The following is a 17,523-nucleotide window of genomic DNA, read 5'->3' as shown; positions in this document are numbered from 1 at the left end:
ACTTGAGCAGCAGAAAACAACACAGGTCAAGAGAAAGTGCTAAAACACTGCTTTAACCAAGAGGGTATGAGAGAACTATACCTCCTTGCTTTAACTAAATTCAATGCTTCAAAATTTGACTGGAAAAAGTGTTGTTCAGTCAAAACTCAAAACCCTTGTTGACCAAAGCACACATTTTCACTTTTACTGGATAATTGAACTGTGTAACTTTTTGTGGGTTTTGTGAGATATTGTTATGACTGTACTCAGTAATAAGAAAAAAAAAAAAAAGATAACCAAGAGAAATTTATGCACCAGCATAATTATTTGTACCAGATAAGACATTATGGAGTTTATTTTTCACGTTACCTCCAGGAGAATGTAACAAACTAGATGGCGCAACTGCACTTTTCACTGAAAATGATTTTTTTTTTCACCACTGCATCTCATTACATCACTAGCAAGAATACACCGCTGATGCAGCAGTATATCAGGAATGGCAACAAGTATCTTACAGCATTTTTGCTTGTCTATGTGCCAGGTGGTACACATTTGATGCAGTAACCAGATGGTACAGACATTGCCTGTTGGTTGAAAATAGTCTCCTTTGACAGAACAATCTATTTCAGTCTGGTCTGCACAGTACATGGCTGTCCTCAGATGACTAAGCCAACAGACCTTGTGAAAGCCTAGCTTGAAGCCTAGCTTGAAGGCTAGCTTGAAGCCTAGCTTGAAGGCTAGCTTGAAGCCTCTCTCATACACACACAAACAAACACAGACACACACACCTACACATAGATTTGTATAAAGCATGATGCAAGATCTGCTCAGCTGAGCCAGTGCCAGTAACGGCAACAGACGTGGGGCATAATGAGAGCCGTCAACCAGCAGGAGACCAGGTTCACTCCCTCATTGTCCAGTACTGCCATCCCTGAAATGTGGGTGGTGGTCGATGATGGCTGATGGACCACCTTGCCTTGCCTCTTACAGTAACCTGCAAACCATGAGAGATCACACTGATAGCAATCACTAAATAATAATAATAATGAAAATGATTAGGATTAATGACAACAGTAACTATAACAGTCAAATTACAATTTTTAACTAAACTTCTTACAGTTAACTTTACCAAAGTTGACCTCGCACAAGTAAAAAAGTTGCTGAAGTCAACAACAAATTATACTTCGGACTGAGATAAACCTGCGTTAATTCTGTTGTATAAGCCAGAGTTCATATAAGTCGAAAGTATTTTTTCCATTTCTGTTGGATTTGACTCAGACTGTGACCAAATTACACGCAAGTATGTAACAACATAGATGTTGATGACAGATTGTGCAGACATTAATGTACACACAGCAGAACTTTACACTTTAATCCTGATAAGACCCAAAAAGTTAACCAATTGCTAAAAAGCCATATAATACACACAGTGCAAACACCTGACCCAAAGAGTCAATAATTCCTGTCAAAACAGCCCATACACTCTTTCTTTACCAAAGTTATGTCATAAAACATGCCAATGAAAGTTAGGTTGTCAGGTATTCAGTAAAATTGGGTAAATAATGGCAAGGGCATGAAAATTGAAAAACATCCATCTTTTCACAAAGAGAATTCAGTGAAGTTCAACGAGCAGAGTAAAATTCTGGCCTTAAAAATAGAGGACAGGAAAATCAGAGCGGCATCAAATGGGATAAACTGCTGAGTAAATAATGCTGTCAAGTAATACCATCATCTACTAAAACTTAAAGGTATATTGTCAGTATTTTGCTGAAAAATATCACTAAGAATACGCCGAGATGCAGGGAAATGAAAATTTTAAGCATTCTTTAAATGAACTAGCGTGCACAGAAATGTTCTGATGCCTGCATACCTGAGTACTGCAAACAAGCACCCAGAAGTGAATCGATGAGAGAGCCCATCAGCCCAGCTAGTCCTGAAAACAGGATGACGGGCCACTGGGGAGGAGAATTCTCCAGCGCCTCCCTAGAGAACGTCAGGAAGGAGCCAGCCAAGTAACCCAGGCCCACCACCATGCCCCCTGCAGCACTCATCACCGTGCCAACAAATGACACACCCCCATTTGTCCCTAAAGGTAAAAATAAGACAAGAGCAGAAAATATTATGGCTATGAGGAATATGGATAGCAATGGTAATAAAGTTCAATATGAACAACATGTTGATAACTAGCATCCTAAGGCTTTGAACTGCAGTTCCATCACATGTCACAGTTTTCTTGGTGGAAGAGAAGGGCAATAAAAGATTACAATAGAAAATGAGGAGCTTTAATATTCATTGGTTACAAACACATGACAGGGGCATATTTACACCCTTTAAAAAAGCAATAGTCCAGAAGATATAGGAATTAGGAGAAATGAACCCTCCAGACAAGTATATCAAAGTCTAAAAGTGGGGAGAGGCAAAGCGGAATAACATACATGATATTCTCACCCCTTGGTACTCTCTGTAGTGTGGTGATAAGAAAAGGATCCCCAGATCCAACCACACTGCCAACTTCCGATGCCCAGGTATCCCCACACACACAGGCTATCCCACACAGGACACTGAGGGCGATGTTCGTCAGGGCAAAGTGGTTTGCAAAGTCCAGCGGCTGCTCGTGCAATCCCGACTCCAGGATGTAGTGGGCAGCATAGAGTGTAGGGATACCGCCATTGGTGAAGACTTGGATCCAGGTCCTTTGACCACCTTCATTGGAGGAGTTTTTAAGGTAGTCACAGCAGCAGTTTTAACATACTTGGAGACATCACCCACCAATGATTCTAGCACACGTCACACACATATCAAGACATACCTTCTGCCTGTTCCGTGGTTTGGGAATGGAAAAGACCTTAATTTGCAAACACTAAAATGCCTTGCATGATGAAACTTAATGACTAGTCAGAATTACTCTACACATAAAGAGTAATTTTGTTAACTGAATGGCTTATGAAAGTTGAGTCCAATATGTGATATAATATGGCAATGATGCAGAAATTATGCAGGCCTATGTGGCAGGTGCTGTAACTTACGGTATACTGTAAAAGTGGGTATTTTCGCGCGACTAATTTTTCGCGCTAGGCCGGGTCAGAAGAGTTTCGCGTGTTTTTAATTTCGCGGAATCAAGACATCACGCACAGGAACGTATGGCAAGCAAAAATATTCGCGTGTTTTTATTTTCGCGCTAGTTTCTGGTTGCGCGAAATGCGCGAAAATTTCAACACCGCGAAAATTTCCACTTTTACAGTATGACTGAGTTAACCCGTTGAGGACGGACCGATTTTGCTGCAACACGCATAATTCCCATAGACAGATGCCCAAGTATACTCGGGATTCGTCCTCAACGGGTTAATACGTGTATACTGGACTCAATATACTGTATACGCCATATATTTTGCGAGGTTTTTAAATTTCACGAGTGCTTTTCACTAATTTAAAAACACATGAAATTATTACCTCTGATGTCGATCAATGATCAATGCAATGTACACACATACATTCTTATTTTCATTTACTGTACTCTGCGATCGCAAATTTAACCACTTGTGAAATTGTTGGGAAGTCCTGATTTTGTGAAAAATTAGACTTGCTAAATATATGGCATATAGAGTAGCAGTTATGTAAAGCTTTTAAGGCCTAGAGTCCATTTGTGACCATGCATCACAACACCACCAGAAAGTGGTCAGACATGGATTTCCAGTTAAGGGCAGATTCTGAAAGAGCAAACTCTAAGCTGGAAAATGACAAATAAATCAATATAAATAGACTTTCTTAACCCATCTACAGTTTGTAAATAATGGAAAGAAAGTACACACTATAGAAAAGTGTTTACTGAATAAAGAGACTTTGAAGCTTAGGGTCTATTCAAGTGCTTAATCTTATCAAGCCATGCTCTGTTCAATGAATGGGACAAAAAGTAGACTGTAAAACACCATAGCAACCGCAATAGAGGAATTATCAGATAAAGATGAAATTTTGCACACTCCATTAGCACTTTCTATTCATGACTAATACTAACTTTCAAAGCAGAAGCATTATCCTTTCAAAAGGTACTAGAGTTGAAAGTGAAGAGTAAGTAAAGGGTTTTCAAGAAGTGAAAAGGGGACCTCTTCAATATATCTGATCACACAGGCGGTAAAAGAATGTGTTCTAGGAAAACTGCAAAGAAGACAATTTTCCATTCATTTCATGATACCAAAATTCATAATTATATACAAAAAGAATTGCTCTGTCAGAAAAAAAAGAAAGCTAAACCTTGACTAGGTTGACCCATTTCACCTTTTTTGATCACTCAGTAAAATTGGGTCATGCCATTTTGTGATGCATGGTTACATTTCATCAAACAGAAAAATTACACAGATTTCCAGAGATATGCTTGACAAAGCATGCAAGAGTAGATAGGCAGACTCCAATCTCTACAAAGGCTGCAATTCCACTCACCATAGTAAGCAGAATGAAATGTGGCCTTCCTAAAAGTCTACCTAGTTTACCTACTTGTATCTTCCCCATGAAAAAAAAAGTATGAAAATTACAAGAGGATATGGGGTATTAGTGTAGTATCTAATCACTAAACGAAATCTATGAAAATTGGAAATCACCATAATGGGGCAATTGTTTTTAACCAAGTTTGCACAAGGATACCACAGAGTGGGAAAGCTGGATATATATTTGAGCATCCTGCAACGAACTGTGTACGGCTTAATCACTGATCTCTGTGAAAAGTACACACACAGCCAAAAAATTTCAACTGGAGTTGAATATTACCGATTGATGAGCATATGCCTTGATGTACATATTTGCTGATGGGTGCTATATGTGTGGCGCTCCGTCGGAATGAGTCAAAAGTCGCAAAAAATGAAATCGTAGTTATGCCTATAAGTGAATTCTACAGACTCTAAGCTTTACACTGATATGTAATACAACTAATTTCGACATCCCTATAGATCATAAAAACGAATATTAACCACGTTTGTTATGTCAGTTGATTTTCTAAATAACGGAGAAAATCGCTCTCAAAGTTCAGGCTATGTTCATGCTCACAACCTGTTTCTTTCACGGGACGAAACAATACAACTGTCCTGCTTAGCGACGGCGTTTACGCTCCATCGCACGCACTACCGTATAAGGCGATAGCTTGGGTATGTAAGATAATCAACCAGTCGCAGGACAGGTCTATCATTAACGATTCTGACCAATACGGCAGCCCGAATGTAAACTTCGGCGCGTTTGTGTCCGTGCCGCTGCCGCCGCATGAATGAGTCGGTACGCGTTGTGTGTCGGCTGCGTTGTGGTTTGCCGCAATTTTTAACTCATAAACAATAGGAAACAGTAGAAAGAAAAGAAGGCACGCAATGCGTCTTACGAGAAGCGTCTTTTAGCGAGGGCGTTGATCGCTTCCATTCTCCTCCCATGTTGTTGTCAATGGAAACTAAAGAGGATGCGTTTAGCAAGTACCAATACCTAAATAGAACCTGAGAACCTATTGTAGGCGGGCACGCAATGCGTCTTACGATAAGCGTCTTTTAGCGAGGGCGTTCATCGCTTCCATTCTCCTCCCATGTTGTTGTCAATGGAAACTAAAGAGGATGCGTTTAGCAAGTACCAATACCTATTAAATAGAACCTGAGAACCTATTCTAGGCGGGGGTTCAAAAGACAGCATCGGCAGAAAAAGTCAATGAAGTTGATTAACGATAGTCGTCTTTTGAGATCGTGTTCTTTGCGTGTACTTAAAACCCTCAAATTACGCACATGGTCGTAATGTTGCAGAGCATCAAAAACTGCTTTCGCGTCTTTTCTGCTGCAGCTGTATACAGCCGTAACATTATGAATTCCCGCCATATTAAAGGCACATTTCCTTTACAGGCGTTGCGTGCACAGTAATTATCGCTTATCACGCTTGCCAATGCTGCACATATTATACATATCAGAAGCAAAGGTTGATGTAGGCTTGACAGCTTCACGTTGGGTTTACAATGATTCTCAGTCACTTTTCTAATAGCATAGCATATAAAAAACAATTAACTTGTAGCTTAAGCGGAATTATTTTTTTTTTACATCACATGTGCAGTTACAATCTTTCTGCGTTTGAGAAGTGGATCATAAATAATAATACTGAAAAATATTCGGAATTAATACTTAGGCCTTCTTCACTTCGTTTTGTATTCACAAACCTTATCAGAAAAAAAAAAAATGATTGCTTGATTACTTTCGGGTAAAGGAACTACCGGAAAGGAACTGCATTTAATTTTCTTGTTAACGAACCTAAGCTAATAGCAAACCATATTTCATTGTGTGATTAACGAACCTTCAGAATAATCAATTGTATTACCCCCCTCCCCCAAGGAAAAAAAAAAAAGCATTTCAATGTCATGCGTTGTCAATAGCGATAAAAGGCCCGTTTTTATTTCGTAGTGTGTCTCAGTACTCCTGTGCTTATTTCTAAGGATGTGCCTCTCTTAATGATTGCGATTGATGTTCAACTATTTCTTTCACGCGAGCTTGAACAGGAAGAAGCTAAAATTCAGGCAAGGAGACGAGTTTTCTTCCATGAAATGCAATCATTAAGACACATCTATTCACGAAAGTTGTGTGATTGCTTATGTGCTAAAGAATTGTGTCCATTGCATGAATCAGGCACTATACAAAAAGGTTGAAATCTACTGAAAATCGAACTTCGTTTTGTTTTTTGTTTTTTGTTCAATTTCATTTCAATTTTAAGCGGGGATAGACTAGAAATTAGTTTGTCTATACTGGCAGGAGACATTACAGTTTTCCAGTACATGCTCCGCATTTAAACAGTCGCCATATTTTCGTGGTCAGAATCAGATAATGGACACGTGATATATTATAAAAATGAAAATAGAAAACAACGAACACGCCATATGTACAAACATTATGAACTTCAATGAATTAAACTTACCTGTGATATTCTGCATAAAAAACAAGCACGCCGATTAAATGATTTAATATAATTAATAGAGCACACAGCGATATCATGCATGGCAGATCAAATCAAGTTCAATTGATGAGAAAGCTAAATGAAGTTAAAAAGTTGACTTCTTTTCGTTTCTCTTTCAATTCATGAAAACAGAATTACATTGTATATCTATTGAAGAGGATTGTCTCTGTTGCGAACGATCGCCATATATAGCACTGTTAGTCTCCTGCGCAAATCCGAATCCCTAAATACTTTAATTTTTGCTTGATAATGTAATAGCCCTGCTCATAATTTCATAAAGGACTCGCAAATTCAAAGTATCAAACCGTATACTAAAACATTATATTGTATACGGTGTATTTCAAAAAAACATTTTGAATGCGTTGCGTGTTAGCATGTTAATAGCACCAATCTGCCTTTTATTTTCCGTATACGTAAAGCGCACAGAAACGTAACCAAATGTTACAAAATACAGTGAAATGCATTGTACGGCGTGGTACTATCATTAGAAGTATATCCCATTCCTTTTTACTTTTATTTGCTTGAAACAAACCATGTGTCATTTTCGTAGCGACATCACTAGGAATTAGAATGTATGAAGATAATCGTTACTCATTTTTTTTTTTGCGCTACTATTATAGCATTTACATTTTCCAACTTTTATTGACATGCAGTACTATGTTACTGTATTGTTACGATTACGAATGTTGGTTATGAATTCAAAAGACTGGTTTATTAATCGAACTACAAAGGTAATAGCTGTTTTGAAAGTAGTTCGACACAAGTTCAAAACGCGATCGAAGTCATTGTCATGGGGGAACTGATAGCTCTAGAAAACTTGTTTAGGCTAGTAAAGATTGCCGTATAGGCAATCTTTGTAGAAAGTTTTGACTTAGGTCGTCTATTGAGTATTTTGAGAAATTTAATAAAGAATTATTTGTTTTGATTATGTCAAGAATTAGTTTGAACTATGAGAATAAAAAGGCGCGGTTACCCAAACAATGTCGTAGTTCGATTAGACAGTCATGATGGGTAAAGTGAATTCATGACTTGACTAATCCTTACTGAATTGATGATCACTTCTGTAAACCATCAGTTATGTCTTGTAATCGTAGTCAAAATTCTTTTGAGCGATGAGACGAAAACCAACAAACAAAATGCCGTGTATCATCGCTCGAGATTCCAACATTTGGCGTCACCCGACCAACAATAAGTGACAAATCAAATGGAATATTATGTTGTGGGATAGCAGACTGTGTTACGATTTTTAAATGTTTCGAGCAATTGTTTAAAAAAAAAGAGAGAAAATGAGGGCAAAGTTCAAGAAATTAGAAAAAAGCACGTAAATGCAGGAGATCATGTTTGATAATCAAAGTAAGAGATTACAATCGGCCATGCGGATGTCTATGATTGCCTTATTTACATGTCTGATTTCTGTAAACTATGTGATATTTAAATTTAAGTTCCCTTCCCTCCTTGATAGAAGTTTTGTTGGGTTTTCGGTAAAGGCATTTATTAGGAAACGCTGTAAAAACGACAACAAATGCCTACTATACATCAAGATATGACCTATACATACATGAAACACAAAAAAAAAAAATCTCTACGTTCTGATATAAATCAACTGCTTGTTTGTTTGTTTGTTTGTTTGTTTGTTTGTTTGTTTGTTTGTTTGTTTGTTCTGAATTACCATGGTCTTTGTCGGGGGAAAGATGAAGAAAAGTAGTAGAGTGTATCACTCTCATATCCGGATGATTGCGATAAGTGTGTATCCCCGCCCTTTCTATACAGGTAAACGATTTAAGCTTGGTATGCTATTATAAAAGCCTGCATGTGTCACGCGGAAGAACTGATTCCGTGATCACTTTTAGCCTTTCATAAAATTCACGTTTTAAGATGGTAACGATAGCTTGTAGGAGATAGAGTAAGTTAGCGTCACTGACTGTGGTTCTGAACACAAAAGGAGACTGAAAAATTCATTTACAAATTAGCAGACATAATGCCGATCCTCCAACACTGTTGCTCCATTCCGTCATTGATTCTGCTATCAATGGCGAAGAAAGAATACTGGTTGCGTGATTATCCACCCCTTGATAGCAGGAAGTTTACCTTTCATTGTTTAAGGCTTCGTTGATGCGGGGTTTACTCGGATACAAGGCGTGAACATTGCCGTCCGAGTTCTTTCATTCGAAATTCCTCAGAATACGCAATTCAATGGGCAATTAGCGCTGCTACTTGGCAAAGTTGTTAGCCAACCCAATTCTTTGCAGACTTGACCTCTCACATGTCAGCTACACGCAATACACGGCAAACAGCTATCATTACAAACATTCTGATTAAAAAACAAAACAAAATGAAGAAGCACACTTTTGAGTAGCGACACAGCTTTCTGTCCCTTTCTCAAGTAGGTCCTACTTCTAAAAAAATACACAAATGACTAGAGTCAGAATATCCTCCAAAGGGAACACGAGCTATCTGGGCATTAATAATGTTTGTCTTCCGATTTCTCTCCATGCCGTCACGGCCCAAACCATCATAAGTAATAAGGCAATAAGTTTCATTAACCAGGGAAATAATAGTACGCATTACATACATTTGGCGAATTATCACACAAATTGTCGACTTTATAAAAACGAGAATAATTGACAACTTAGGCCCTACTATATCTCCAGAGATGAACTTTAAACAGCAAGTCACATACCAGGGAACGAAAGTTATGATTATTTGAACAAATTCATAAATGAGGCCAATTAATAACCGTTGTAAAAGTACACACACGCATAAAAAAGGTTTCGAGTTCGATATGTGATCATTGTATTAGTTCATAGATAAAGTATCATAAATTTTGCGTGATCGTTCGTTGGAATTATTTTTTTCAGTGCGATTTGTGCGTCATGTCAATCACCATGTCATTGAAATGGAGTGCATGTATCAAACGAAACTCGCTGGTCATGCAATCAATAGCCTTGGTCAGCTCACTATTATTGCGTAATTCTATAGCCCTCGCCGCTTGGCCGCCGACGCCGCCGCGCGCACCATGCTTTGTTTTGTCTTCAAAGGGGTCAAGAGCAATGCCTCATTAGCATACACCCTAGCAACGGAGGCGGAGTCTCGATCTGGCAAGAACAATAGGTGCGAAACGCAACGCAAAGGCGAGCATTCGAAAAAAATGTAACCGAAAAAAATTGTCTCAGAAAAACGGTGATTTGGGACACTTGTACTCATTTTCACACGCTGCAATTTTCTGTACAAACAGATAAAACATAAAGGAATCAAAATCCGTCATAAAAAAATTTCGACCCGAGTAGTGCTTCCCCTTCATTTTCGGCTCATTACGGGAAAACTCCCCGTGCGACTTATGACTCATTTTGTCGGAGCGCCACACATATGTGGTTTTTTAATGTACCCCAATGGGCAGCGAATAAATGGGGCCACCCATGAATCTGCACTCTACTAGATCCTTACCCCGTTGAGGACGGTTTGATTTTGCTACAACATGCATTTCCCATAGACGCTTGCCCGAGTATACTCAGGACTCGTCCTCAATGGGTTAAAAGTAACTGAAGGTTGGGGTAGCTTTGAAAATGAATGACAAAGGTTGACAGGTTATTATCCTGATATTCTACACAATTCCACCAAAAGGCAAAAGAAGTTGTAAGTGTACACCCAGGAATACGTACCTTCCTTGTAATCCTCCTCCAGCCGTGATTTCCTGCTGGCTCGGAAGCGGGTGAGTTTGGAGCCAGTGTAGAAGAATGCCACCAGGGCCAGAAAGAAGGAGTAACTGCTCAACATCATGATAATGCCCATCACGAAAGCTGGAACACAGAATCAAAACATACTAAAAATTGAAATAAAGCCTCTGTAAGTCATGAGAAAGAAGAAAAAAAAAAGAAAACTCTGCCAATATTTGCTTTTTTACAGCAAATTTGTGCGTGCTTGGTATGTTTCTGTCATGGCTGACAGTTTGTGACTTCCATGATTGATTTCCACTCTGTACAATCAGCAGCGAGTTGATAAACAGTTGATAGGGGTTAACCACTTTTTGTGCAAGGAGACAATTCCAGATAACATTTTACATTTCAAGAAAAATACATACAGTAGTACAGTATGTGCCTATCTGTATTATGAGCTGTCAATTGCTACTTAAGTGGAGTTATATGGTATTCATGCTCAAAATTTGTTCAATGGCATACACTGTAATTCTTTTTGTTAAAGAAAAATACAAAAAAAAAGGGCAGCAACAAGTTAACATTTCCGAATTGATTGTACTCCACACTATCTCATGACATTACATTTACTTACCCATCATTGCTCCTAAACTATCCAGCTTCTTCTTCCGGATGCTATCGATGCCAATGTACAGAGGAACGGCGATGGAGAGAAGCCATCGCACTGGGCTGATTGGGTATAAAGGTCCTATATCATGTCAAATGAGAAGAGAGATTGAACAAGTTTATAATATGTTCTGTAATACTATCAATAATGATAATGATGACGGTGGTAATCATAATATGTACACATGTGCTACAACTGTATGTACATTGTATGTAAACTTAAGTGATCATATTTGCATAATGTTTTTTAGTTGTGTACCAGTGAAAAACAAATTTCTGTTGTCATCATGATTGAATGGACAAAGAATACTCATATCGTATTGTATCATATCATATCATATCACATTGTATCATATCATATCATATCATACAGTTTTTGCCTTCTCATCTCCACCATGATACACTACTACAGCTGTATGCTGAGTAAAACCCCTTTCCATCAATTACCTGATTTGTGGTAAACATCTGTTGGTTACATTCCAAAATGTTTAAGGTAGGCTGAATCTTCATGGAACCAGCAAATCATTGTGGGTAAACCATCAACTAGGGTTCAGACAACTTTACATTAAAGTAACTTAGTTAAAGAGAACAGGTATGTACCAGTACGTGTATACATAAAGATGATAGCACACCAATACCATACTAATGTCATAAATAAGATCTTTCATCCAATATAGGGTAATTACAAGGAGAACTTCGCTTGCCCTCATTGTACAAATTGGCAATCTTCTATAAGGCACTTTTTTCTCTCTTTCTATTCCTAATTACTCTAAAGTGGTATTGGTCTTTAATTACTGGTACTGCATTAATGCATTTTGGCTTGGCCACACATCGCTCTTATCACCGATTGTATTTTCTTATCTGAAGGATATGTGAAAATATAAACTTTGATCCCAACATGAATGTGATGTGCAAGCACACAGTCTGTACATAATTTCTCTGTTCAATACCATACTCCACGAGCGCAAATGTAATTACTCATGAAATTTCCAATTAAAAAAAAAAGACTAGCTATAAAATATGATGGCGTATACAGTATTCATGTTCCAGTCACTGTGATAAAACAATGCACTACACTTTTCGTACATTTGTGATCTGACATCTACAAAGATACTTCACTATTTTGGTACTACGTATATTTGTGTGTCCTATTTGATAGGTAGTATAAATTACGACATACTGTACTAAAAGATATCACAATAAATGTGTTGAATGCTATTTTCTTGTACAGTATACCCTGTAGAGTGCTCTGTTGAATAAAAGCATTATAACACTGTACCAAATGTTTGTAATAATATTTGACATATATGCAAGTGGCAAATGGTGATGACTCTTTTTAAAAAAGTAACATATATAGGCAGTGTAGAGGGATGATGAAGAAAAATAATACTACTTGGCTGGGTGATTGCAGCGACCACTTAAAATTTGCATTTGCCCAGATTGACCAGACAATTAAGGTAGATCTACTTGCTAAATCAATTGTATATCGTAGTACAAATTGTGATCTACATAACGCAGTTATTATACTATATATAGTTCTCATATGCCTGTGCAGAGCTACTAGTATTGAATTTTGCTCCAAAAAATACACGTACATGCATAAGAAATGTGTGGAATAATGCTGCACTACATTGTAGCACAATTTCAGCAATTTCAGAAAATGCAAAAATATTGAGCAGCCAAAAAGGATCGCCAGAAATCCACAATCTTAGAGCCTAACCCATCGTGGTTGCTATGTAATTTTAAATTGATTATCGATAATCGACAAATCACGAACAGCAACTTTCTGCGCGAGAGTGAATCGCATACTGTGCAACAGCTTGTAAGAAGATACAATTGCAAGCACACAGTCGATCATTACAATTTGTATGTAATGTTCCACAGTCCCACAATGCTGAACGGGGAGGGCTCTTCTGGAATAAAAGTCTACTTTTGATCTCAAAATACAAAAAAAAACAAACAAACAAACAAACCAAAACAAAACAAAACTCTACATCCTGGCAAATTGAATCAGCCAGGTATTAAGTTTCTCGGTGGACCTTTTTGACATATTGCAAGCAAATTTCATGGTGGAAGATGAGTTTTGAGCCCTGCTGAAAACTAAGTTTTAGCTTTTAAAGGGCTCGTATAGTTTTGGTTTATATCATCTTTTGGTGAGATAGTGAGAAACCTCTTATGAAATATGAAAGAGCATGTAATTCCATGAGGATTTCAACATTTATTTGATGAAAATTGATTCTGAAATGGCTGAAATATCCAAAACAGAGTGATCCTAATAAAGTGTGGGACCCACATCATTTTATTATGATCATTTTGTTTTACTTTGTTTTTGGATGTTTCAGCTATTCCAAACCCGATTTTCACAAAAAAAAACAACAACTCTGAATTCCTCTTAAAGGACAAGTTCACCTTCATAGACATATGTGGGTAGAGTAAATGCAGCAATATTAGCAGAACACATCAATGAGAGTTTGAGGAAAATAGGACAATCCTTTCAAAAGTTATGAATTTTTGAAGTTTCTGCTCAGTCATGGCTGGATGAAAAGACTAAGTAAGCTCGTGATGTCACATGAGTACAATGATATAAAGAAAGAATAAAGAAAATTCAACATATTTCCATTTTTCTTGCATAACAAAAGAACACTCGACTTCTCTCTTTCAGAAAGCAGGGGGAATAATAGTACCCTTAACATACGTCAGTAGCAAGTCGAAGAAATGTGCACTTTATTCAAAAAGTAAAGTTTTGCGAAATTCTCTTTTTATTTTCCTTAAATAGTTGTACGCATGTGACATCATACACTCTAGTAGTCTTCTCATCCAGCAGTGACTGCGCAGATACTTAAAATATTCATAACTTTTGAATGGATTGTCCGATTTTCCTCAAACTTTCACTGATGTGTTCTACTAATATTGCTGCATTCTCTCAAGCCTAATGTATATGAAGGTGGACTTGTCCTTTAAAATGGTATGCTCTGTACTATTTCATAAAGTGTGTTTTCTTGGAATCTCACAAAAAAGTTAAACCCCAATTATCATCTCCACCAATACTGTAGCATCCCTTTAAGCTCTTTGTACTCTCACTTCCCCAGCTGCTATTCAGCATATCTATCAGTCGCTTCATACCCACAAATGGGATATGCCTACAGTACACTGCTTTCTGTACTTCAGCATCACACCGAGAAGATACATATGTACATGTACTTAATTATTCAAGGCAACTTTACAAATGGCCTACAAAAGCCTGATGGATCCTAATGTACAGTCTACAGGAATTTGGCAATCTTTCAGTCTGAAACAAAATAACTACTTCTGCTTATGGGGCATTTGTTTAGGTGTCTACTTTACCATATGAAAGACCATAGTGATACTGCAATTAGAGTAAGAATGAGATGACTGCATCAACCGTTTAATAGTAACTTGTTTGAGAATCCAATGGTAGCTGGCAGCTTGAACACTGGGCTTGAAATCCACTCTTTCCAATACACATAGGTACACAAAAGTGCATTCCTCCTCAGCATCAAGATCACACAAACAGACTGATTATCTACGATCATGTACTTTTTATCTTCAATGGAAAGCTCCCCTCTTCTGCACAAGAAAATGAATAAATGAATTAATAAATATTGATAATACAATGACTATCGGTATCCCACATAAAGATAAAAAAACAACAACAACAGGATGACTGATTATGTTCATGAATACAGTCAGATTGGATATTCTGATCCATTGGGCCACTTCTCATTACCAGAACTCATTTTGCACCCTGTGCAGCCAAGATACTCACAAATACATTGTATGTTTTAAGTGCACATTTCATAAAAAGGGAACATCATGCACATTTGCATTGGAAAGTAGTGGTGAGACTTCATTTGGAACAGAATAAGTTTGATAAAATAGTTTCATTTTAGTTAAGCTGTCTTTATTTCTGAATGGACTATTGAATCCCTAGATAATATCAATCACACATGGAAGTACAAATAAGACAACTAACTACATAGGGTCAGAAATATGATACATCCAGCCATGCTACTGAAGTACAACAGACAGTGAGAACAGAGTATTATATATGACAAACGTATAGATGGACCAATAAGACACTGGGCAATTCTGTGGTTGAAAAAGTGATGTTATATTTAAGGAAATTTACATAAATTGCTTTTTTATACTAAATCACTATAATCTATTCATTTCAAGTAACAATCATGTCACAACATATCCATCTTTCCCAGGTTTATGATCTTAATATTCAATTTAAAAAATCAATGCAATTAAACAAATATTAGGGTTGCCATGGTAACTAATGAATTGTAAAAGGTTGCAAAAAAAAAAGGACATGAGGAAAAAAAATTGGTCTTAAAAGACAAAATGTACTTCACAGAAAGTGTCACATTGATTTCAATTAATTATAGCCTCATGACAAATGTACCAACAAATTTTTGTCAGTTTGACCTGATAATTCTTTAGCTAGACCTTAACAGCATGGTTAGTATTTACACTGCAGTTTTTAATTTGTCCAGAGTATAACTCCATACTATTACCTAGGTCATTTCGCCCATTTGTAACTGATCAAATATACAGTGTAAGATGACCATTGGAATATTTAAATGAAGTTATCTCTGTCCTTTAGCAAAATTTGGAGGAAAAAACATTTAAAGAACCCAGTGTAATTTGCACAAAAGTAACTTTAATTGTCTCCAGTCCCATGTATGTACATTCTAATGATGGCTTGAGATCTCACAAAAATCACAGAAAATAAAAAATTCTGTTGAACTGGAAAGACCTTTACATAAACATCAACGGTATTAGGTGATATCTAAATCAAAGATTAACATAAATTTGCACATTTCTTAAATTATCATAATGTCAATTGCCATGTCCTCCAATAATGAAATGGCCCACATAATGAAAAATTACTGATTTTTTTTTTTCAGTTATCAATACATTACATGTGCTCCAACAAATTTTTACTGCAACATCAATTCAACTTCTTAGTCCAAACATCTGCTTAAATTCAAATGTTTAATGGATGCCTTCTATTTAAAGTAGAAAAAAGACAAGAAAAAAAAAAGCCAGACTGATAAGCAAAGGGTAAAAAGCCTAATTGCTACTTTACTTTTTGTAAGGATCAACAATAACATCAATACTTTTTATTACCGCCTACCGGTACATCATACAGGACCTTGATGTAAAAAAGCATTCACTTGCTAATCTTTGTAGTCAAAATATGTTGACATTTTAATGAAAATAATAAACAAAAATTGTATTGTCGATTGTAATACCAGTCGAGTATATGGCAGTAGCCGTTAGTAATGGTACAATACCATATAAATCATGCTTAAATTTATAGTCTAGACTAGATCATAGATGCAATGTCTAGTCATCTTTAGCGACAAAACAATGAGTTTCAAAGAATCAAATTGCAAAGACCAAACTGAGTAAAGTTTCCATGTTAATTAAGAATTGCATTAGTGTGCATTAGTTCCACTAAACTTCACTTACATAGCAAACTTATTACTCCATTTGACAAGAATGAGAACGACCCGTCACACCCAATTATCAATACTAGTAGGGCCTACTAAGTTTTATTTACACACCCGTGCGTGCGAAGCTCAAAACGTACAGTCATGAAACCGTACTTGCTTTTCTTCTGCAAAACAATACACAGGTGGGACTAGGCTAGGGTTTGCCCTCTGAGAAACACTCCCTTTTTCATCGGTCACATACTGAATAAACCTTACCATCGGCACCCAGGTAGGTGAAAGACAGGAGCGAAATCCACCAGAGACACAGAAATATTGGTATGATAACCAGCAACGTCGCAGTTATAAGTACCATTTTGAAGGAAAATGGCAGCTCGTTCTCCACTCCAGTGGCAGTGAGCGGTCGACAGTCATTCAGACAACGGAGAGTCCCATAATGCGCGGAAGCCGAATGCGATGCGACAGTGGTGGTTGTATGTGGTGGTGGTCGCGATGCCCCGCTAAAGTGGGTGGGATAGGCTCGAGTACGAGGCATTGGCCGCACGCGGTCAGTCATTATACGTCAAAGTTGTGGTCTTGCGCCCGGGTGCCTGGCCCCGGCCCCAGCCGGCCCCTCGCACTGGGGTGGGTATGGTATGGCCTTTGCGGAAGAGGTATCGTACATTCCCACCTCCCTGATGTGACCGCTCTGCGATGAGCTACACCGGAGCTCGCACACCTATCCTTTATTTCAGTGGCCTTTGTCACTGATTTTATATACCGGTAGTAGACTTTTGATCATTACATCGGCA

At 37.6% G+C, this 17,523-nt stretch overlaps 1 protein-coding gene across 1 annotated transcript; it reads right to left on the bottom strand.

Moving 5' to 3' along the window:
• Positions 1-806: 806 nt before the first annotated feature.
• On the bottom strand, positions 807-17,087 carry LOC140229190 (transmembrane protein 19-like). The gene is made up of 6 exons (XM_072309458.1): positions 16,991-17,087; positions 11,218-11,331; positions 10,593-10,730; positions 2,428-2,682; positions 1,850-2,065; positions 807-973 (listed from the first exon to the last, which is right to left on the bottom strand). Exons 1-6 carry the CDS (start codon positions 17,085-17,087, stop codon positions 807-809), a joined length of 987 nt encoding a protein of 328 aa, XP_072165559.1.
• Between the last annotated feature and the right edge of the window lie 436 nt (positions 17,088-17,523).

Source organism: Diadema setosum, chromosome 5 (genome assembly GCF_964275005.1).
Source record: "Diadema setosum chromosome 5, eeDiaSeto1, whole genome shotgun sequence".
Taxonomy (NCBI): Eukaryota; Metazoa; Echinodermata; class Echinoidea; order Diadematoida; family Diadematidae; genus Diadema; species Diadema setosum.
The sequence above is the reverse complement of the archived record's forward strand: the minus strand, read 5'-3'. Positions and strand labels throughout refer to the sequence as shown.

Coding starts and splice junctions, on each gene's coding strand:
- LOC140229190 (XM_072309458.1), bottom strand. CDS start 17,087: ATGGTACTTATAACTGCGACGTTGCTGGTTATCATACCAATATTTCTG. Junction 10,731..11,217: donor TAGTTTAGGAGCAATGATGG/GTAAGTAAATGT, acceptor TCTGTGTTCCAG/CTTTCGTGATGGGCATTATC. Junction 2,683..10,592: donor GGAGGAGGATTACAAGGAAG/GTACGTATTCCT, acceptor CCTCCAATGAAG/GTGGTCAAAGGACCTGGATC.